At 39.5% G+C, this 23,936-nt stretch overlaps 2 protein-coding genes and 1 non-coding gene across 3 annotated transcripts; 2 read left to right on the top strand and 1 right to left on the bottom strand.

The window, feature by feature from the left end:
• Window positions 1-4,551: 4,551 nt before the first annotated feature.
• Window positions 4,552-4,658, bottom strand: LOC145055901 (small nucleolar RNA R71). Its single transcript, XR_013685448.1, has one exon. It is a non-coding gene; the product is annotated as a small nucleolar RNA R71 (small nucleolar RNA).
• Window positions 4,659-15,387: 10,729 nt separating this feature from the next.
• Window positions 15,388-15,900, top strand: LOC145050453 (uncharacterized). The gene has a single exon (XM_078998699.1). The coding sequence runs from the start codon at window positions 15,388-15,390 to the stop codon at window positions 15,898-15,900; it is 513 nt and encodes a 170-aa protein (XP_078854825.1).
• A 7,253-nt stretch (window positions 15,901-23,153) lies between these two features.
• On the top strand, window positions 23,154-23,549 carry LOC145050452 (uncharacterized). The gene has a single exon (XM_078998698.1). The coding sequence runs from the start codon at window positions 23,154-23,156 to the stop codon at window positions 23,547-23,549; it is 396 nt and encodes a 131-aa protein (XP_078854824.1).
• The last annotated feature ends 387 nt before the right edge of the window (window positions 23,550-23,936 follow it).

Raw genomic sequence — 23,936 nt, 5'->3', positions numbered from 1 at the left:
ATACTTACATATATGGTATTCAAAACCAAACATCAATCTACAAATATCCTAGATGCTTATTTTCTATAAAAACTTACAGAGAAATTAAAAATTTTTCTACAATTTATTTCTATTATTTTCCTATCCACGTTAAATAATAATAAATAATAATAAATGAACTAAAATTAAATCAATTTCATTAAATGTGACACATGTCAACATTTGATATGGTAAGAAGATAAATAAATATAAAAATAGGAAGATATATAATTTCTCAAACCTATAATATATGTATTTAGGTTATCTCTGCAAAATATTACATAATAGATAAATAAATAGTAAATAACAAAATAAAATAATATTAAAATTAATTTATTTGATAGTTTAATGAATAAAATAGATAAATAATTTAAAGTAAAAGTTCACTAAATCGGATGAAAGAAATTATATTGAAAGGACATAGTCTTCGATTTGTGAAAGTTAGGATTTGACATATTTGACCATTTTAGACTTGAAATGTTATAAAATAAATGGGAAATGGTTGTTTATGAAATTTCAATAGTTGTTTTTTTAATGGCATTTATTAGAAAAACAAACAAAAACTAGCTAAGGAGCTAGCAAAAACCAATTACAAGTTCATAGTGAATTGAAGCCAAACATTTAAATCTCTAGACATTTTATGGTTCCTAACACAATACAAATTAAATGAATACAATTTAACTGTATCAACAATAATATATTTTCGATAGTTTTCAGGCGAAAGACTATTGCATTTCTATAACCCTGATATTGTCATATTTATACATACTTTTAGGCAATATTTGAATACATTTTTGTACATATTTTTGGTTATTTCCATGGAATAATGGTACTTATAAGATTAAACTGTACATTTTGCAGCCAAAATAAGTCAATTTGAAGAATAGGACTAAAAGTGGAAAAAGACGAAACTTTGGAGGCTTGAAAGATTGAAGAAAATAAAACCCACGAAAATAGTTGTATCCACGTCGTGGAGCTTCCTTACATGACGTGGAAAAAGAAAAATCTGGAAGATGAGTACGCGCAAAGTCGAAATCCTTGCTTGATAAGGATTCGTCCAGGCCAACGACATGGAGCACTATTCCACGGCGTGGAATGTAATTTTATGACAACTATAAATACTCTTGATCTCTACAAATATAAGAGGTTGGCTGGTGAAAAAAGGTTTTCAAAAGTCGATAATCAGAAGGTTAGAAGGCCAGGAAGTTGGTTTGAAAACCAAGGAAGAATAAGAAGATCATAATTACTTTCTAAGTAGTGGTACCTTACAATGTTTTTTTTATTATGACTTGTTTGTGTTTACTTGTTAGAATGAGTAGCTAAATCTAGTTGCTTCTGTTAGCTAGATGAAGCTGGAACTCATGGTTTGTTTATAAATACTTAGACTTTTCTTGTTGGTTAATGTCTTGTGTTTGATTGATTATACCTAGCATGCTTAATTTGATACTAGATTGCTTTAAACACTTATTTAGTGTAGTTAGTGACCATTAATCTGCATGAATTTGAATACCTAATAATTTAGTGAACATTAGATTATTAGAGCTAAGATTTAACCAATCTTAGATAAGTAATTGAAGTATTGAATTTTGGTTGTACTGGAGAACTCATATTATGAACATAATTGTGTTTGTTAACTCAATCTTACATAGCTCCAATTCTGCTTAATAGTTAATTGTGTGTTAAATTATGTGTGACTATGTATAGATCTACATGATTTAATTCAACATTAGTTAATTTGGAATTGAATTGCTAATAATATCTTAATTGGTAACCAACGAGAATTATCATAATTAAGAATTAAACCATTGAGGGAAAGTGGATTCAAACTAACAAAAATACTTTTACAATATCGATTGAATAGTTGTTGATAAATTAAGTTCATCTAAACTTGCAAAATTAGATAAAAAAAACCATTACTTTGCTAGAATTTTAGGTTAACTTAATAGTAGGTAGATTAATTAATTAAAATCGTTCATTGTGTTCGACCCCAACTTACTTAAACTACATTACAATCCGACTAGGTACACTGCCTAGGTGCATTTTGGTTAGTTAAGGGGTCGTTTGATAGTTGCTTATTGGGTTAGAGCTGACTGAGTTAGAAGCTGATCGGGTTAGAAGTTCTGACTGAGTTAACTTTTGACTGAAACTTGTTGTTTGATTTTGTATTTGACTGACTATGCAAAATGAATATACTACCCTCAAACAAATTTTTTTATAATAATACATTTGTCCTTAACCATTTAATTTATAACATTTACATATAATAATTTCTTTATCATCCAAAAAAAATGTTGACAACATTGTTACATGTCAAGTCAATTACTGATCAATAATGCAATCTTTACCATAAACAAGAAAATTAGCATTAATATCACTCCAACAAGATTTCACCAATATATATATATATATATATATATATATATATATATATATATATATATATATATATATATTGGTTACTAGTTACTGGAATTATCCTTTAATGTTGGTCTAGTTTTTTAGATTTAAATGTTCCTGTGGTTCCAATTCGCTTCATGTAAATCTTCCTGTGTGGTTTTGATTTTATTTCTGATGTCCTTTCTTCACAGTGTGATTCGAATATCATCAAATGACTACAACCTTCAGAAGAAATCAATGACAACATTACCAATGATTCTTTTGTTGCTCAAATAGTTAAATACTTTGTGCAGGAAGCCAATTCTTGTATTTCCTTTAGAAATCGAAAATTCCCAGTTTTATTACATTTCACTGTCACTTTTGTTGCTCAAAATCAATGTCAAAATTTTCCACCCCTGTATTATAATCAATAAAATTAGTAGCTGGGAATTTATCATCATAATAAACATGAGATTGAACGAATTTATCATCATCAGATTGTATTAATGGCAGGTAAAAAAACAAAAACAAAACAGAGACTATCTGTTATGCATCATTGATTACTGGCAGAAAAAAAAATCAAAATCAAGAGGATCTTGAGGTTTTCTTAGCAGAAACAAACGACATCAAATAAATTAACATACTTTTCATCAGATTAAACAAATGTAATTTATGATTTTTACCAAGATGAAGAAAAAAACCAAGAAATTACTTGAATGGTCGGCACTGGCTTAGGAGAGGCAGAGGTCGGCTGCTTGCGGCGGCTCTACCTGAGGGAGAAGACGGTGTGGTGGCCTGGGGGAACTAGCGGTGGGAGAACCAGCGATGAGAGAAGTTGTTGCGTCCAAAGGAGATGAAGGTTGTCGATATGAGAATTAATGGTAAAGAGGGCAACTCGTCAGTCAAAGATGAGGAGGAGGAGTCGACTTTGTTGATAAAGCTGTGTATTTTGTTCAATCGTGATTTATGTTTAGGTCTCTATGGGAGGGGCGAGAGCAGATAAACGAAAATAAGATGCGTGGGCTTTTTCTTTTCCAGTCAACCAAATATTTTAGGCTTACCGAGTAAGCCTTTTGGGTCAGCAAGGCTGACCGAGTCAACAGAAACATGAAACTTTCAAACAGTCTGACTGTTGACCGAGTTAGCAGTCAGCTCTGACCGGACCCGGTAAGTTCAAAACAAACAATCCCTAAGTTAGTTAGGAAAAAAAAATTAATTAGTAGGTACTTTTGTACACATCAGGTTTTTGGCATTGTTGTCGGGGAACGACTTATTAAATTATTAATTTATTTGTTTTGTGGGGTAAAACCTGCAAAAAAAGTTAATTTTCTGCATTAGTTTTCGTTTCAGATCTGAGACCACGACGTGGACCTTAAGTCCACGACGTGGGTTCATTTAGGGAGTTTTTTTTAGTTTTTAGTTTTTGTTCAGATTTACGTTTTTATTTTTGTTTATTTTTCAGTAGTTCGTGACCAGAGGTTCCAACAAACATTTGGTACCACCACTTGAAGATCCCGAGTCGGCCCTTCACAAAATAACGGATGAAAACGTGAAAGAATACCAACCACCAAAGAGCTCACCATCTAAAGACCTTAAATCAGTATTTGGAAAGAAGAAAGGGAAGAGAAAGTGGGAGAGTCAAGTACATCTTCGAAGGACAAAAGTAAGATTGAAGATCTTCATTAAATACCTAGTCCACAAGAATTTGAATATGAGTCCGAACCTAAATTCGAATTAGAGAAAAGTGAACCCGCAGACGAGCCAGAAAACGAAATGACAAACATTGTGGATATGTCCATGGGGACATACAAGAAGCAGATAGAAGACGATGTTGGTCCCGATCTAGTACAACCTACAATTCCCGCCATTGCAACATTCGAGTTGAAAGGACACATTCTAGCTGCACTTAAGGATGTACCATTTTATGGAAACTATCATGAGGATGCTTAGAAGCATTTAGATGAAGTCAATGACATTGCAGACTATTTTAATGTCCTGAATGTTCCTAGAGAGATTGTGTTATTAAGAATGCTTCCCCTTACTTTTAAGGGAGCTACAAGAGATTGGTTGAAGGCACTTCCACCTGGTGCAATTACTACTTGGGCACATATGTGAGAGCAATTTTTGGAACAATTCTGCCCACCATCAAAAATAGCTAAACTCAAGAAGGCAATAGCCAACTTTGAGCAAAATCTGGGTGAATCACTTTATGAGGCATGGGAGCATTATAAAGGGTTATTAAGAAATTGACCTCATAATGACCTAAACATACAACAAGAAGTCTCAATATTCTATGATGGGGTAAATGTCATAACGAGGCAACTCCTTGATTCTCAAGGACCACTAACTAAGAAAAATATAGGCGAAGTCAAGGAGTTGGTTGAAGAATTCGCAAAGCATTCTCGTGAGTACCACAATCCAAGACATGATGGAGCTAAGGGAATTGGGGGTGGAAATTCTGAAGATATGGTTATTGTACTAGCTATGCTTGACACCATGGATAAAAGAATGACAAAGATGGACCAGTCGATTCATGCTACTAGAGCTGGATGTGAAACATGCAATGGTCCACACTTGAAAAAAGAATGCCACTTGGATGAACATGGAAATAAAAAGGCTCAAGTTTGCTATTCTAGTGGGGATAAATATGATGAAGATTGGAGAAAACCCAAGAAGGAGTGGTTTCCATATGAAGAGTACAAGAAGCAAATATATATATATATATATATATATATATATATATATATATTTATATGCAGACAGGCCGAGGCTTCTATCAGAAGGAACAACCACCAACCGAAAAGAAAGTTGACTTAGAGAACGTGCTAGCTCGTTTTATGGAGGCTTTTGAAAAAAAGGCACGATGAAACAGATGCCATGATAAGGGAACATCAGAATATCATGAAGGAAAAGCAAGCTTTGCTAAGAAATCACCAAGCATCGATCCATAATATTGAAGTCCAACTAGGTCAACTAACTACTCTCGTACAAGATAAATTATCTCCAAAAATTCAAGAGAAAAAGCCTCAATCGCATGTCATGGTAGTAGAAACAGAAGAGGATACCATTTCTAATTTCTTGGAAGCACTAGAATTCGAGCCATCTCAGTTTGAACCAAAGCCAAAGAAGTCCAAACTCGAAGAATATAGAGATGATGAAACACTGAATCCACGACGTGGAGATCCAATCTCCATGACGTGGATCAGGTCTGATCAAAAAAATTTGGATAATGTTCCTACTTATCACCCTCCTTTACCGTTTCCATTCCGAGCCAATATCAATCCACTAGAACAAGAGCATATGAAGTTGATGCAACAAGTGAAAGGTATTCCAATAAATACCCCTTTCTATAACATCCATAAATTTTACGCCAAATTTAAACTTTTCTGATCATAATAAAAACCCAAATAGTGTTTGTTTACAAATTGTTTTCAAATTATTATTCATCAGAGTGTCCCAACAACAGATCATAAGGATGAGGAGCGGTACGGTCACGCCTTCGCCTTGCCACGATCTCCTGGAGTACCTGAAACAATCACTAAAAACTATAAGCCCAAGGGCTTAGTGAGAGCTACCCATAAAATACCAATACCACACTGAAATACCAAAACGATAACAAAGAATCAACAATCAACAACATGTATACTGGGCCATCGGCCTGACTGGACCGCCCTACAGGGCCTACAGTCTAACTGAATCTATAACAAGCCTTCGGCATGACGGGACCAACACATTGGCCTACAGTCTCCCCGGACCGCTCATATGGTATGTTGGCCTTCAGCACAAAGTAGGACCGCCTCAACCCAATCAACGAGCAACTAATCATGTGTGCATAACTAACATATACTGGCATACATAAGCATCAAACATATTTATCTCATGATCATAAATCATAGCAATCTCTCATAGCTAAAGCATCGACCTAGCAGGCCACTAACATACCGATCCCTAAGGATCATAGAATCATAACATATTGTCTACCCTGATTCCGATCTATCAGATCATAACCATATATATATATATATATATATATATATATATATATATATATATATATCATAACGATAACAACTAAAGGGCCGGCCTTGGTGCCTTACACCCTTTTGATATAGTGAGGATAACTCACCTCGCAGATGTCGACTTGATAGATAAATCCCAACTCTCGGAGCACTTGCCAAAGACTCCACCACCTATTACCATAGTACGAATATACTCATAAGTCCTCAACCACACAAGGTACTCCATAAACCAACTAGTCAACCCCTGGTCAAAGTCAAAGTCCTTTGTCAAGGTCAACAGTCCATGTTGACCTTAACTCGCCGAGTACCCTCGGCTACTCACCGAGTTCCTTGAAGTTCTTTCCCACTCGCCGAGTCACCGGGGTGACTCGTCGAGTTCCTAAGATTTTCGATCGAAAGCCTAAGGCCACCCGTCGAGTTTCCTTCTTGCAACATGACGGATACACACGTATTCATAACTTGGGGAAAACTTATCTGACTCGCCGAGTTGTTCATTCAACTCTTCGATTCTATGGCAATCTTCATCGTTCTCGCCGAGTTGTTCATCCAACTCGTCGAGTTCATGGCCATCTTCATATGACTCGCCGAGTCAACCTTTCGAATCGCCGATTTCCTTCAGTCCTTAAGCCACACAGACTCATTTAATCCATGCAATGGCTCCAAATTACAGATCCAAGCTTCTAGGGCATGCTTTTCACGTAAAGTTGCAAACTTTACGTGCATGCATGACTAAAAAGGCTCTTAATGCCAAATCTAAGCTCTTAATGGGGTTTCATGCACAAAGAGGGCCTCGTCCACGACCAAAACAGAAACTTTATGATTCTAGAACTTGAGAAGGGTCCAGATCTAAAGTTACAACTTCAGATCTAGCCCATAGCTCACCAAATTGACTCCAAAAATCCATAAAACCATAAAACTCAACCACAAAGAGAGCTAGAAGAAAAGGGGAGTAAAGATTGCAACTTGATACCTCCAAAAGATGCTAGTTGAGGTAAGTTCTGTTTCCCACACCTTCCTTGCTTTAACTCCTTTGCTCTTCAAGCTTTTCCCTCCTAGCCAACCTTCTTTCCAAGGCTTAAAACACACCAAAAAGAGTACCACACGAATTAGGGTTTCACTTAGCTCTCAAAGACTGGAAAGAGGCCAAAGGAGGCTTAGGCCTCCTTAAATAGGGTGCAAAACCCCGAGATTTAGGGTTTCCTCTGCCAGCTCCTACTCGTTGAGTCCTTCACTGGACTCGACGAGTAGGTCACTAAACACGCAATCCCACCCCGATGCTACTCGACGAGTAGGGCAACCAACTCGTCGAGTAGGACTTAAAACCAAAGAACCTTTTATTTAAATCCATACCTGAGAATCAGGGCGTTACAATTCTCCCCCACTTGAACTAGACTTCTCCCTCAAAGTCCCTTAAAATAAACAATGTCGGGTAATGCTCGCGCATCTCCGCCTCCGGCTCCCATGTCTACTCGGATCCCCTCCAATGTTCCCACTGCACCTTCACCAAAGGTATTTCCTTGTTCCGAAGAATCTTCTTCTTCCTTTCCAAGATGGCCACCGGCCTCTCCACCTAATTCAGGCGCTCATCGACCTGAATGTCGTCCAATGATACTACTAACTCCTGATCCATAATGCACTTTCGCAACTGCGAAACGTGGAATGTGTTGTGGATCCGGCTAAGCTCCTCCGGGAGCTTGAGCCTATAAGCCACCTTTCCAACCCTGCCAATGATCCTAAATGGCCCAATATAACGGGGACCCAATTTTCCCCTCTTCCTGAAGCGAATCACGCCCTTCCAAGGTGAGACCTTCAGAAGTACCATGTCACCCACCTGAAATTCCAACTCAGATCGGCGTCTGTCGGCATAACTCTTCTGCCGAATCTGAGTGGTCTCCAAACGCTGTCTAATCTGTTGTATCGTTTTGGTAGTTTGCAGAACTATCTCTGTCCGCCATATCACCCTGTGCCCAATCTCACCCCATCAGACTAGGGTTCTACACTTCTGACCATACAACAGCTCGAAAGGAGGGGCGCCAATACTGGAATGATAGTTGTTGTTGTAGGTGAACTCTGCAAGCGGTAGGTGGGAATCCCAACTCCCACCAAATTCAATGACGTACGCCCTCAACATATCCTCGAGGGTCTGGATGGTCCGCTCACTCTGCCTATCGGTCTGCGGATGGAATGTTGTACTAAAATGCAGTCGTGTACCCAGTTCCTCATGGAACATCTGCCAAAAACGGGAAGTAAACCTGATATCCCGATCGGAAACGATAGAAACTGGAACCCCATGGCGAGAGACAATCTCGCTGACATACATGTCAGTCAATTTCTCAGCCGACGAACTCTCCAGTATGGCCAAGAAATGAGCACTCTTGGTCAACCGATCCACGATGACCCATATAGCATCAAACCCATTCGCCGTCCTCGGCAACTTCGTAATGAAATCCATCGTGATCTACTCCCATTTCCAAATGGGAATCTCCAGAGGCTGCAGCTTACCATGCGACCTCTGATGCTCGGCCTTGACCATCCTACAGGTCAAGCACCTCTCAACATACCCCACGATTTCTCGCTTCATTCCGGGCCACCAATAACTCAAACTCAAATCACGATACATCTTGGTGGCCCCCGGATGAATAGAAAAGTGATACTTATGAGCCTCCTCCATCACTGTCTGCTGAACCCCTCCGGACATTGGAACCCAAACCCGACCGTATCGGGTCAACAACCCACGGCTATCCTGAACAAACCGGGCGCTCTCTCCCTTAATTCTCTCCAACTTCCAGTTCTCTGGTCTCATACCCTCAACATGAGCATCCCTAATCAAGCTCACAAGCGGGAAATCCACCACTATCCTCATACACCTTGCTGGGGTAGAAGACTCGGCTGACTTGCGGCTCAAAGCATCTGCAACCATAGTCGCTTTACCAGGATGGTAAAGGATCTCACAATCATAGTCCTTGACCACATCCAACCACTTGCGTTGCCTCATGTTCAGGTTCGACTGATCCATGATGTGTCTCAAACTCTTGTGATCCGTATATATAGTGCAACGGACACCGTACAGATAATGCCTCCAAATCTTGAGAGCGAAAACCACTGCTCCCAACTCAAGATTGTGCGTAGGGTATCTCGTCTCATGCGGCTTCAGCTGCCGCGATGCATAAGCTATCACTCGTCCCCTCTGCATGAGGACTGCTCCCAAACCCGAGATGGATGCATCACAAAATACTACAAAATCCTCGACTCCCTCAGGGAGTGTCAACACCAGCGCCTCACATAAACACTGCCGGAGGGTCTCAAACGCCCTCTGCTTCTCAGGGCCCCATCGGAAATCCACCCCCTTCCTCGTAAGATGAGTGGGGGGTACTGCAATCTTGGAGAAATCTCGAATAAATCTCCGGTAGTACCCTGCTAAACCCAAGAAACTCCTGATGTCTGAGGGAGAATTCGGAGTCTCCCACTGCATAACCGCCTCCACCTTGGCCGAATCGACCAAAATCCCCTCCTGGTTAACGATATGTCCGAGGAACTGGACCTCTCATAACCAAAACTCACAGTTCGAGAACTTGGCATACAACCGTTCTCGCCGCAGAACCTCCAGCAGCTCCCTGAGATGCTCCTCGTGCTGCTCTCGGGTCTTGGAATATACCAAGATATCGTCTATGAATACAATGACCGAGCGATCGAGCATCGGTCTACAAACTCGATTCATCAAATCCATAAACATTGCCGGAGCGTTGGTGAGCCCAAACGGCATCACCACGAACTCGTAATGACCATAGCGAGTCTGAAACGTAGTCTTCTCCACGTCTTCCTCCCTCACCCTGACCTGGTGATATCCGTATCTCAAATCGATCTTGGAAAACCAAGATGCACCTTGCAGCTGATCGAAAAGATCATCTATCATCGGGAGTGGATAACGGTTCTTCATCGTTAACTTATTCAACTCCCTATAGTCAATGCACATCCTGTGCCAACCGTCCTTCTTCCTGACGAAAAGGATCAGTGCTCCCCATGGTGAACTACTCAGCCGAATAAACTGCTTACCCAGTAGCTCCTGCAACTGAAATGATAGCTCCTGCATCTCAGGCGGTGCCAGACGGTATGACGCGCTAGCGATTGGGGCCGCACCCGACACTAGATCAATCCTGAACTCAACCTGCCTCTCCGGAGGCACTCCAGGTAACTCCTCCGGAAACACGTCAGCAAACTCTCTAACTACTAGGACCTCCGAAACCGAGGGCTGATCCCTAACCCGCGTATCCACCACGTATGCTAAATAGCCAGCACACCCATGTTGAATATATTGCGAGCCCTGGCCACCGAACAAAACCCTGATCCCATCTTGGTGCCCTCGCCATATATCACCAGTTCTCCCCCACTTGGGGTTCGAACCACCACTCGCTGTCCTTCACAGTCGATCATGACGCCAAATCGACTAAGCCAATCCATCCCTACGATCACACATACTTCCCCCATGGAAATAGGAATCAGATCTATCGGGAAGGACACCCCGAAGATTTCCAACTCACATCCTCGGTAGATCGAAGAAGGAGAGACCCCGTGCTCGTTGGCGATCGAAGCCCGCAACGGACACTCAAGCTCATCTACCGGCACACTAAAGCCTCTACAAAAAGTCTGAGATACAAATGACCGACTCGCCCCCGAGTCAAATAAAACCAAAACAGGAAAAGAGTTTACTAAAAATGTACCTAAACACAGGTACAAACAATAAGCATAACACAGATATAATAACTGAAACAGAAAATAGAAACATACCAGCAACCACATCCGGTGCTGCCTTGGCCTCCTCGGCCGTGAGCTGGAAAGCGCAACCCTGAGCCTTCAGAGGCTCCACCTTGACTGGCCTCCCATCCCCAATCCTCACAGTAGTTGGTGCAGAACCCTACGTCGGCTTGGCGATGAGCTGCAGACAATTGGTCTTCACATGACCAACCTGGTGACAATGATAACAAATCCTCATATCTGATGGAGGGGCGGACTAGCGATAGTCCCTGGCATAATGCCCCTCCTTGCCACATTTGTGGCACCCACCTCCTGCTCGGCAAACCCCAGAATGACCCCTGCCACACTTTCCACACGTGCGACTCTACTGAACCCCGGCCCAAAGTATCAGTGGTCTTAGACCGCTTAGGCATCGGCTGAGACTGTGCCGGTGCCTGACGTTGCTCCTTCAACTGCAGCTTTATCTCCAACTCACGCCGCCTCGCGGCTTCCTGAAGATCCAGGAGGGTATCACAACGTTGTGTAGACACAAACTGCCGAATATCAGTCTTGAGCATACTCAGATAACGAGTCATCTGAGACTGCTCTGAAGCAAACTCCGGGAAAAACATCGCCCTCTCCGTGAACATACGGGTAATCTCCATCACAGACTCCCCATCCTACCTCAATGTCAAAAACTCCTTAGCAAGCCGCTCCCGCTCTACGCGTGGAACGTAGCGGGTGCGGAACATATCCCGGAACTGCTCCTAAGTAACAGCAGCTCGTTGATCATCAGTATACGACCCTGTCGTCAATCTCCACCAGTCCTTTGCCCCGAGCCTTAGCAGGTTCAGGGCACACCTGGCCTTCTGGTCAGCAGGACATGAGCACGTGAAGAAACAACCCTCCACGTCAGACAACCACCTCATGGCCCTAATCGCATCCTGTGTACCATCAAACGTCGGGGGCTTCATGTTATCGAAGTCCCGGTACTGGAAAGCTCTGACGGCTCCTCCTCCAACCCCTGCTGCGGTTACAGCCAATGTGGCTGCAACGTCCGCTGTCTCTGCTAGAGTTGCGTATCGCTCATCAAAATACTCAACCATCGCGGTCTTAATCGACCCAGACATCTCTGGCAGCTGCGCTCGGAACGCCGCAACAATCTCATCGTGCAGAATCTCCCGGATCCTGGCATCCAACTCCTCTGTCCCTATCTGTACCACGGGCTCAGGTGCTACTGGCACCCCCGACCCTCCGTCTCCCGATCCCGATCCTGACCCGGATCCCGACCCGGATCCAGCAGCAAAACGTCTCGTCACCACCATACTGAAAATATACCCAATACGTCAGATAAACAATCATAATATCGAGAGACCAATTCCCACAAACCTAGGGGTTGTGACTTCCTTGCTATGCGTATGGTTCATGTGCTTTCAGTAGTACGAGCCCATACTACCTTCCACACCTACCCATATTTGTCTCAAGTATCATCAGAACCCCCTAACACTACTATCAATATAACATGTGCTCAACCCTCGCTCCCAGAGGGATATCGACTATCTCGCGTCTAGCTTCATAGCTTCCCACAACCCATTCGTCCATGAAACTTTCATCACCCCCTGCAGCGCTAGTGTATGCTAGCCGCACATAACACTGGACCCAATAGACTTTCGAATATCCAATCCTACCCGAAAGCTGAATCAACATTTTCAGGCTATAAGATCTTAATTATGTATAGTCGTGATGCATACACTAAACATCTACAGTTATGATGTCGATTCCATATGCAAGAAACCCTAGGCTAACAGGCATCATATAATCAGGAAAGTCTATCATTCGATTCCTGAAGATCCCTAGCCTAACACTAACATGTTGTTCTAACATATCATAATATCAAATAATTGTATGGTATTTTGGGGTTTACTTACAGCCTCCGGCTGATCGTACCCTCTACATCCTCCATCCTTTATTTTGAAAACCATTTTAAAAAAATTACATTCCGAAAATCTCCTTGATTTGAGATTGGATTCACACGAGTGTTCCTCCAATTCACTCAAACCAAGGCTCTGATACCAACTTATAACATCCATAAATTTTACGCCAAATTTAACTTTTCCAATCATAATAAAAACCCAAATAGTGTTTGTTTACAAATTGTTTTCAAATCATTATTCATCAGAGTGTCCCAACAACAGATTATAAGGATGAGGAGCAGTACGGTCACGCCTTCGCCTTGCCACGATCTCCTGGAATACCTGAAACAATCACTGAAAACTATAAGCCCAAGAGCTTAGTGAGCTACCCCCAAAATACCAATACCACACTAAAATACCAAAACGGTAACAAATAATCAACAATCAACAACATGCATATTGGGCCATCGGCCTGACTGGACCGCCCTACAGGTCCTATAGTCTAACTAAATCTATAACGAGCCTTCGGCATGACGGGACCCCCACATGGGCCTACAGTCTCCCTGGACCGCTCATAGGGTATGTTGGCCTTCAGCACAAAGCAGGACCGCCTCAACCCAATCAACGAGCAACTAATCATGTGCGCATAACTAACATATATTGGCATACATAAGCATCAAACATATCTATCTCATGATCATAAATCATGGCAATCTCTCATAGCTAAAGCATCGACCTAGCAGGCCAGTAACATACCGATCCCTAAGGATCATAGAATCATAACATACTGTCTACCCTGATTCCAATCTATCAGATCATAACCATATATATATATATATATATATATATATATATATATATATATATATATATCATAACGATAACAACTAAAGGGCCGGCCTTGGTGCCTTACACCCTTTTGATATAGTGAGGATAACTCACCTCGCAGATGTCGACTTGATAGATAAATCCCAACTCTCGGAGCACTTGCCAAAGACTCCACCACCTATTACCATAGTACGAATATACTCATAAGTCCTCAACCGCACAAGGTACTCCATAAACCAACTAGTCAACCCCTGGTCAAAGTCAAAGTCCTCTGTCAAGGTCAACAGTCCATGTTGACCTTAACTCGCCGAGTACCCTCGGCTACTCGCCGAGTTCCTTGAAGTTCTTTCCCACTCGCCGAGTCACCGGGGTGACTCGTCGAGTTCCTACGATTTTCGATCGAAAGCCTAAGGCCACCCGTCGAGTTTACTTCTTGCAACATGATGAATACACACACATTCATAACTTGGGGAAAACTCATCCGACTCGCCGAGTTGTTCATGCAACTCGACGAGTCTATGGCAATCCTCATCGAACTCGCCGATTTGTTCATCCAACTCGTCGAGTTCATGGCCAACTTCATATGACTCATCGAGTCAACCTTGCGACTCACCGAGTTCCTTCAGTCCTTAAGCCATACATACTCATTTAAGCCATGCAATGGCTCCAAATTACAGATCTAAGCTTCTAGGGCATGCTTTTCACGTAAAGTTGCAGACTTTACGTGCATGCATGACTAAAAAGGCTCTTAATGCCAAATCTAAGCTCTTAATGGGGTTTCATGCACAAAGAGGGCCTCGTCCACGACCAAAACAGAAACTTTATGATTCTAGAACTTGAGAAAGGTCCAGATCTAAAGTTACAACTTCAGATCTAGCCCATAGCTCACCAAATTGACTCCAAAAATCCATAAAACCATAAAACTCAACCACAAAGAGAGCTAAAAGAAAAGGGGAGTAAAGATTGCAACTTGATACCTCCAAAAGATGCTAGTTGAGGTAAGTTTTGTTTCCCACACCTTCCTTGCTTTAACTCCTTTGCTCTTCAAGCTTTTCCCTCCTAGCCAACCTTCTTTCCAAGGCTTAAAACACACCAAAAAGAGTACCACACGAATTAGGGTTTCACTTAGCTCTCAAAGACTGGAAAGAGGCCAAAGGAGGCTTAGGCCTCCTTAAATAGGGTGCAAAACCCCGAGATTTAGGGTTTCCTCTGCCAGCTCCTACTCGTCGAGTCCTTCCCTGGACTCGATGAGTAGGTCACTAAACACGCGATCCCACCCCGATGATACTCGACGAGTAGGGCAACCAACTCGTCGAGTAGGACTTAAAACCAAAGAACCTTTTATTTAAATACATACCTGAGAATCGGGGCGTTACACTTTCATTGATTCATTATCTAAAGTTCTCGAGTATGTTAGGTTTTTGCAAGATTTAATAGATACTCGCCAACAATTAGAGAAAAATTCCAAGGTGATTCTAAGTGAGCAAAGTTCTAAAGTAATTATGGGGGAGTTACCAAAGAAGATAGGAGATCCCGGTTGCCTCACTCTTCCATGTGAATTTGGGAATAATTTGAAGATTTATGCATTAGTTGATTATGGGGCTAGTATAAATCTAATGCCTTACTCATTTTATCAAAAGCTTAATAATCTAAAGTTGAAGGCTACGAAAATGACAATTCACATGGCCAATCGTACAGTGACATATCCGAGAGGCATTGTAGAAGATATCTTGGTTAAAATTGCGAAATTCGTTTTTCCAATTGATTTTGTCATAATGGATATGAAAGAAGATCATAATCTTCCAATCATCTTGGGTCACCCTCTACTTAATACTGCTAGTGCCTTGGTTGATATTCACGAATCCAAGCTTACCTTGAGAGTGGGAGATGATAAAGCTACTTTTGGAGTAAAAGATAGTTTCCAAGGAAGTGATGTTCAAAATGAAGTTTTCATTGTCGATGAAGAGAAGGAACTTGAAGAATTAGACAAGCTTATGGAAGAAGAGATTCGATAAATCAACCGCACCAAACCATGAGCATCTATTCCTATGCTCTTTGAAGTTATTGCTTATAAAACTCCAACATCTTGGGTGAGTGAAGATAGTGAATAATCGGTGTCCAGTGATGAAGAGGAAGTCACTTCAAAATTAAAGAATTCAATTGTGGATGAAAATATGTGACAACCCGATATTTCGACTCTATGTAATGACCTAAAAAGTCAAGTATTGTAACTACTTTTGAAATAATAAAATTAACTTCGAAAATAAAATGTGAAAAAGTCTCTATAGTGATGTCTATTATGCTAGATAATGTATCAAGGTTTATATAAATACTAAGAACACTAAAATCCAAGTTATAACGAAGAAGTTAGGACCATTCTAAGATTTCCGACAAAACCGGCAACACTGATTAAACGAAAAATGCGAAGTTTCAATACAATAGTTTTTAGCCTTAAGTATCTAAATGAAAGTTGTAGATAACATTAAACCGTGAGCGTACATAAAAAGAACGTCCAAATCTGACTTCGTATGAGGAAGTTATGATTTTTCCAAGATTCGGGTATAACAGTAGACAGCTAAAAACTCGAAATAGAGCTCGATAGACTTTTGACCAAAATAACCTAAATGAGAATCGAAGGTCTCAACATTAGTAGCACAACAACGAAAAGTTTGACGAAAACGGACATCGGATGAAGAAGTTATGGATTTTTAACGGATTTTTTGTGTCCCGACCCGTTAAAAATAAATAATTAAAAATAAAGTCAAAATTAGCTAATGAAGTCTAAACGAGAGTTGTAGATCATATTTTCAGCTACACGTGCATATAAAGAACGTCGAAAACGGAGCTCGTACGCGAAAGTTATGGATTTTACAAGTTCGGGGTCCAAAATCCGAGGCTGTTAGGCTTGCCACGACGTGGCACAGTTTTGCCGCCACCTGGCAAGTGACTGAGGGCGTCCAATCAATGGAAGAGGATAGAATTGCTCCCCACGACGTGGCACACCCTTTGCCATGATGTGGCACTCAAAAATCCCCCTATAAATAGAACTCTTGGGGTGCCGGGTTTAGGTGCTCCATTCTTCCATCTCTCGTGCTGAAACTATGCGGTTAAGCTCCCGAAGCCCTCTCGAAGCCCCAGTTTTCACACTCAAGTTCCGAAGCAAGGATTCTACGCTCCCGAGACTCCCGAGAAAATCGACTTTCACAAGCCGAAGTTCTGCTGGATTTTCATCTCGCTTTCTCCAATCAATCAAGTGAGTTCATACCCCTATAAACTACACTTTCAAATGTTTTATCAATTCTTTTTATACACTTTTAAGGGGGGGATACAAGTAAACACACGGTTAATATCGTGTGTAACATAAAGTTTCACTATATACCCTTTTTATCAAGTGAATCATATGTGATTAATAACTACTACATAGGAACTTTCGTATGCAATATATATTCTCGATAACATCTTGTCTTTTGGAAATAAAACATGTTTATATATGTATACATGAAATCAAACACTTTATTTATACTTTAAGTATATGTGATCATTTATGTCACTTTAAATGTTATACTTTTCATAACAAGTGAGCATTACACTAGGGTTTACTATACAAACGAAACACACATTTTGAGAAACTATAATAGGTATAGTTTACGAGAAAATCATGAACATTTATATACTAACGAATACTATATCAAGGAAATACTTTCATATACACGAACAAATGGACATTTTCATACGTAAATCTGTTTTATACTAAGTTTTGTGAGACATTTCACGTACTTTCAAGTATGCATTTTAAGTCCTGTATTATATACCATAATCCCTTGTAGGGGGAGCGTGATACTTATGTATAGATCTATACATGATTGACAATCCCGCACCTGAGCTGTTAGCTACAGCTAGGCCGGCAAGCCTGGGGTGACAAACGTCATAACATTTCAACGCCTGAAGAACGTTGTTACAGGCAGTCTGGGTCATTAGTATGGTTTTAAAACTCACATGGAGTATTAAGAACTTATTGATTTACAGGGTTATCAAATGCTTTAGTGATTTTATACTTACACAAGTCTACTACTCTAGGCATGAAAAACACGATTGCATTTCAGTTTTGGAACTTTTAAACTACCACACACTTATGAATGGACATTGGATTTCTAAAGGCAAACCTTCAAAACAGTCGAGTCTTTGAGGAAGACTACTTTTATACTAGTAGGAAATATTGGATTTTCTAGGAGTTTTTTCGAACATCTACAAACAAATTTCATTTGATTTTATTCAAACATTGTCATTAAATACTTATGAACTCACCAGCTTAAATGCTGACCTACTCTTTCAAAACTACTTGTATTTCTCAGGGATTCAGTAATACAGGTAAACTACTGCTTTTGAAGAAGGGACGTTGCGGCGTTAGTTTATTTTCATTTTGACAACATATTGTAATTCATATTTTGGAACATGTAATACCTACAAATGATGTGACTTTTTCAATTATATATATGTTGTTGTGTTTGCTTTCTTTACTATGTATTCAACTGTTTCGATACTACATGAAGTCAACCGCCCTCGAACGATTCCGCCGTTCTGGTTTGGGGGTGTGACAAAATATGATGCCCTTGGAGTTTTAAAAATGAAGAAGATAAACTTGCGGAAAATAAGGGAATTAAAAGAAAGCTCGAAGAATGAGATGTAAAGGGTAAAAAACAAAATTCCAAAAAGGCTGATCTTAGACGAGTCCAAGCTTATAAAAGGAAATGGAAGGAGCAAAAGGTGCAATTGGTGATGGACACTCCAACTAATTCAACGTAAGGTGGCACAGAGTCCAGCTCAAGACTCCAAAAAAAAGAAGCGCTTCTCGGGAGGCAACCCAAACTTGGTTTGCATTTCTTTTCGTTTTTGAACTTAGTTTAATTTTTTCATACTAGTTTATCCTTTTATTTCTTTTATTTTGTTTAGTTTATTTTTGGGTTGTTTGTTTTGAACTTAGTTTTATTTGGTTGTGTGTTGAAGCACTGGACAACTTGACTCAATCACATACTGGGGACCCCTCTTTCTAAGTTTGGTAGTCTCTCATCTGTAGAGCTGGGTAGAAGGAATATACTGAATGAAGTTGCTAAAGGCTGGCATCCATCCTTCCATTTGATCAAAGGCATCCGAGCATAAGTAATTCACTCGAAAGGAGAAGAGCGTCAAGCAGCCCCAACTCTAGCTCCGTAGAGCAGGAGAATGCTTGGGTTCGTCTACGTGTGATTCCTCATTTTCTTCCTAAAACATGAGGTGAGCTGTTACGTTTCTTGTCTACTTCTTTTGGTTATTATTTCAGATTTGGTTAGAGAAAAACGCGACTAAGGAACCTTAGAGATATGAGAGCATTAACACGATTAGTCGTGTCATTTAGAGTCGAGAGTCGAGACCCACGATCTTAGATAAATGTGGGTTTAATCGAGAGAGAAGAGAGTAGGAAAGAGTCAAGATATATGCAGTTCAGAAGGGTCTTAATATGTTAAGACACAAGTGCACATTACATTCATTTAAAGAAAAGTGATTTCTGTGATACCCAGTTTCCACGACGTGGACACCAATTACACGTCGTGGATTCAGATCAATACACGATTTCAGAAAATAGAGTTATTTGATACCACATCGTATAATTCTACACCACGACGTGGAATGCAGAAGTCCAATTTTCCCTCTTTTCTACACCATTCCATGTGGCGTATGCTTTCCCACATTGACTTTTTATACTTTGGAGATTTTTCTACACCACATTTGTTGAAGATTGAAGACTCGATTCATAATTTTTGTCGGCGTATTTGCATATCTCATTTTTTAAACATCCAAGTTCCATATTAGAAGAAGTCTGTATTTAATATGCACAACTTATCTCACACGTGAAGAATTCGATCTCGCCACTATTACCCCACTGGAGTTTGTTCCTTTTTCTTTCTCCCTTTTCTTGTTTTTAATTTATTTTATGCATACAATGAGGGCTTTGTATGTAATAAGTGTGCGGTAGGGGTTGAAAGAGTAAATTGCTAGAAAATTATAAAAATTCTTAAATTTTAAAAATTTTAAAAATGGATTTGAAATAATAATCTAAAAATTATATCTAGTGATAATTTGAACTTAAGTTTCTAGTGTTATATGGGATGATCCGATTAGAGCTCAATTGTTTAACCGAGCCAATATATGTTATAATATATTTGTGGCTTCCCAAGTCTTAATGAAAAGCCATGAGTTATGAAAAGGCAGTCTGAAAGTTTTTATGGCATAATATGTTTTGCAGCCTAAACCTGAAATCTATCCAGGAAAGCTTATCTAGTCATTGCACATAGACTAATACCTTTAAGCAACAAAGGTTGAAGTTAAACAACGTTGAGTGAAAAAGAAAAAAAAGTGAGATACATGTGAAAAAAAGAGAGAAATTACCGGTTGAAGAATTTTAGAGCTATCAAGTATGAAGATCAAAAGATCAAAATTCCAAAAGAAAAAAATTGAAGATACCAAAAATCGAAAAAAGAAGGTGGTGAATTCAAAGAAATCAAAAATCAAATATCAAAGAAGTGAAGAATTCCAAGAGCTCCAATTTGGTATCTAAAGTTGCAATTTCTACATTATGTATGTTTGGGTTGCTTAATCAAAAATACCTTGAGGTTAAGAAAGAGTTTTGAGGATTGATTTGGAGGGTTGCAGAAATGAGTGTGGCATAAACTAAGGGGTGAAAAGTTCATAAGGATTGTGAGTATTTAGGAGTGGGAAGTTTTAGGAATTATAGACACAAATATATGCATTGAGGTCTTTGTATAATGGCTGAAAACGAAATGGATTGTTCTATGTGATGCTAGTGATGAATGTTTGAATTAAAAATAAATAGTTTTGCTTGCGGGCAAGCAAATAATAAGTGTGGGGTGTTTTGATAGTATCATATTTATACATACTTTTAGGCAATATTTGAATACATTTTTGTACATATTTTTGGTTATTTGCATGGAATAATGGTACTTATGAGATTAAATTGTATTTTGCAGCCACAATAAGTCATTTTGAAGAATTAGGACTAAAAGTGGAAAAAGACGAAACTTTGGAGGCTTGGAAGATTGAAGAAGATAAAATTGTAACGCCCGTAGATCCGGGCTAGTCAATTTAGAGATAATAAGGGTCGAAAACGACTTTTCGAAAAAAGATTATTTAGAATAAATAATCTTAACCAAGTTGTATTATGTTACAAGGTTTCCGTACATATAAAGAGTGCCGAAATCCAAGTTATAACGAAGAAGTTATGACCCGTCGAAGTTTCACGACGGAACCAGCACGATACCGGGAATTGTAAATAGTGAATTTACGATAGAGCGACTTTTAGCCTTAGCGATCTAAAAAAAAAGTTGTAGAAAATGTTAAACCGAGAGTGTCCATAAAAAGAACGACCAAATTTGACTTCGTATGAGGAAGTTATGATTTTTGTAAGATTTGGCATAGCGGTGCATGGCCGGAAACTCGAATTTTAGTTCGAGCGGTTTTTGGCTTACGCGACCTAAATGAGAGTTTAATATCTCATTAATAGGAACTCAACGACAAAAAGACAGACGAAAACGGAGTCCGTATGTAAAAGTTATGAATTTTACGCGGACATTTAACAGTGTGATCGCCTCCTACTGTTAAATTTAAGATCGGTCGAGAATTAGCCGACGGAGTAAAAAGGAAAGTTGTAGATTTTATTTTTACCTACGCGTGGATATAAATAACGTCAAAAACGAAGCTCGTATGCAAAAGTTATGGACGAAGCTTAGTCTCTACTTTTCGAGCGCGGCAAATTCGATATAGGAGATAACCCTTAAGATAATTCTTTAAGGAATATTAAAGAAGATAACGAGGATGGGTAATCGGGTTATTTGTTTGATATTTAAATATGATAATTATATTATTGTGGATAACCCTTAAAGACAATTTTTTTTTATCATTGAGGAGGCCACTCAAAAAACAATTTTGCAATTCACAGTGAACACATTATAAAATTAATAAATAGTTTTGTTAAAAAGGTAAAAGAAAATGGTATTTGTTAAATATCTTATGCCAATTTTGATAATATGAGTGATTGTTTTACCACATTAACCCTGCAACATAACCGTTCAATGTTTATGAGATAATGTGTTGATTATAATAGGCAAAAGTGTCGGCAATCGTAATATGCGCTCAGATGTGACTTTCTAATAATAGTCCATTTGATCTTTTTGACTTTTCATCATGTAACTTTTTGTTAACAATCACACCTTTCAATTATTTAATAGTGACAATTTCGCTTTGCAACAACATAATAGTTTTTTGTTCTTTTTTTTATCTATTAATTAGTTTGCTTCTAATATTCTTGCCTATACTTCAAACAAAGCTATTATATCATTGAAACCACTTAAGAATTTTTTATTTTTAATTCTAGTCATTTGTCGGCAGAAAGATGACAATGTGCAACCTATGCTGATTTGGACATATTTTGATGACGTGGAAACTGAATTTGATCACATGGCAAATCTATTATACCTTTTACCATACTTATTTAAAGTGATTATCATTTCGTTTAGTTCTTTATCATGGTCTTTAATCATACTCTAGTTGTTTACATTTTGGTTTCAATTAAGCATGGGAGTGTATTCAGTTGCTTTGCCTACTTGGTTTTTCTTCTTTTGGATAAGGATGATGAATGGATTTGAGAAGTCGATGATTCAAGAGTATATTCATTTGCTTTGCTTTAGCTAGATATGTCATTGATGTTTTTACTTCTAAAGTAGGCGGTTCTTCTATACGGTGAAACTATTAGACCTGTCATTAGACACATAATTTATTTGTATTAGTTTCAGAAGCCCATGTATTTTTATTATAGTTAGCCCATACATGTATTTGTACCGAGCCCTTTATATTTTCAGTATATATTTCATTATGAAGGCAATATACGAATTGATGAGAAAATACGTTCAAACATTGTATCAGAGTTGTTTTCTTTTAAAAAAAACCCTAGTGGTTTCTTCTCACGCCGATCCTTCCAAGCATATTGTCTTCACCGAACTTCTCTTCCCCTGTCTTCTGTTGTTTCTTCAACATCTTCACGACCATCTCATTCTCTTGCATCATGTCGAACAAAGACGAACCAGGTGCCAATACTTCTACCCCTAGACCCACGGATCGGATCTATGGCATCACCAACATTACGCCGTATGTTCCTCTCCTTCTTGACATGAATCAATTGAATTATGATTCCTATACAAGAACTTTTTAAAACTCATTGATGTGTTATAAAGTCTCTAATCATCTCACAAGCTCCATTGCACTTGGCGATGATCCTGAATGGGATACTGTAGATAATATTGTTAAACAATGGATCTATGGAACCCTATCTCAATCTGTTCTTCAGTCCATCGTCACTTCTGATGCTACAACAACCGAAACCAGGACAACCATTGAAGCCCTTTTTCACGAAAACAAAGAAGTCAAGGCAATTGAGCTTGATGATGAACTAAGAAACATTCAGCTTGGTGATTCGACAATTTTAGAGTATTGCAATCACATCAAATCAATTGCTGATTTACTCTCCAATATTGGCGCCCCCGTATACGAAAAGAATCTGGTCACTTATGCAATTAATGGGCTCTCAGAAAAATATACTCATGTGAAACCTACCTAGCGGTATTAATCGCCGAAACCGACCTTTCTTCAGATGTGGTCGATTCTGACCATGGACGAACGGTCATTGTTGAAGACCCACAATCAAATTGTGCAAGCAACTCACCTCGATAATCCCTCCTCCCCCCACTGTGCTTCAAACCGAGCATCAATCAAGACCATGTAACAATCACGGAAGTTCTTTTGTCGGTCATACAGGTGGTTGTAGTACGCGTGGTGATCGCGGTGGCCTGTCTGGCGGACGAGGTGTTGGTCGCTCTCGTGGTAGTCCTCAAAATCCAGCTCCTAATTGGGGTGGATATACCCCCTGGCCATTCATGGCGTTTCCACCACAACTACAGCAGCACTACCATAGGCTCCTTCCCACTCCGAATGTGTCTCATCCATA

This window comes from Lactuca serriola, chromosome 5, assembly GCF_051521515.1.
Source record: "Lactuca serriola cultivar US96UC23 chromosome 5, Lser_US96UC23_V15, whole genome shotgun sequence".
Classification (NCBI taxonomy): domain Eukaryota; kingdom Viridiplantae; phylum Streptophyta; class Magnoliopsida; order Asterales; family Asteraceae; genus Lactuca; species Lactuca serriola.
This window is presented reverse-complemented; position numbering and strand designations above follow the sequence as displayed.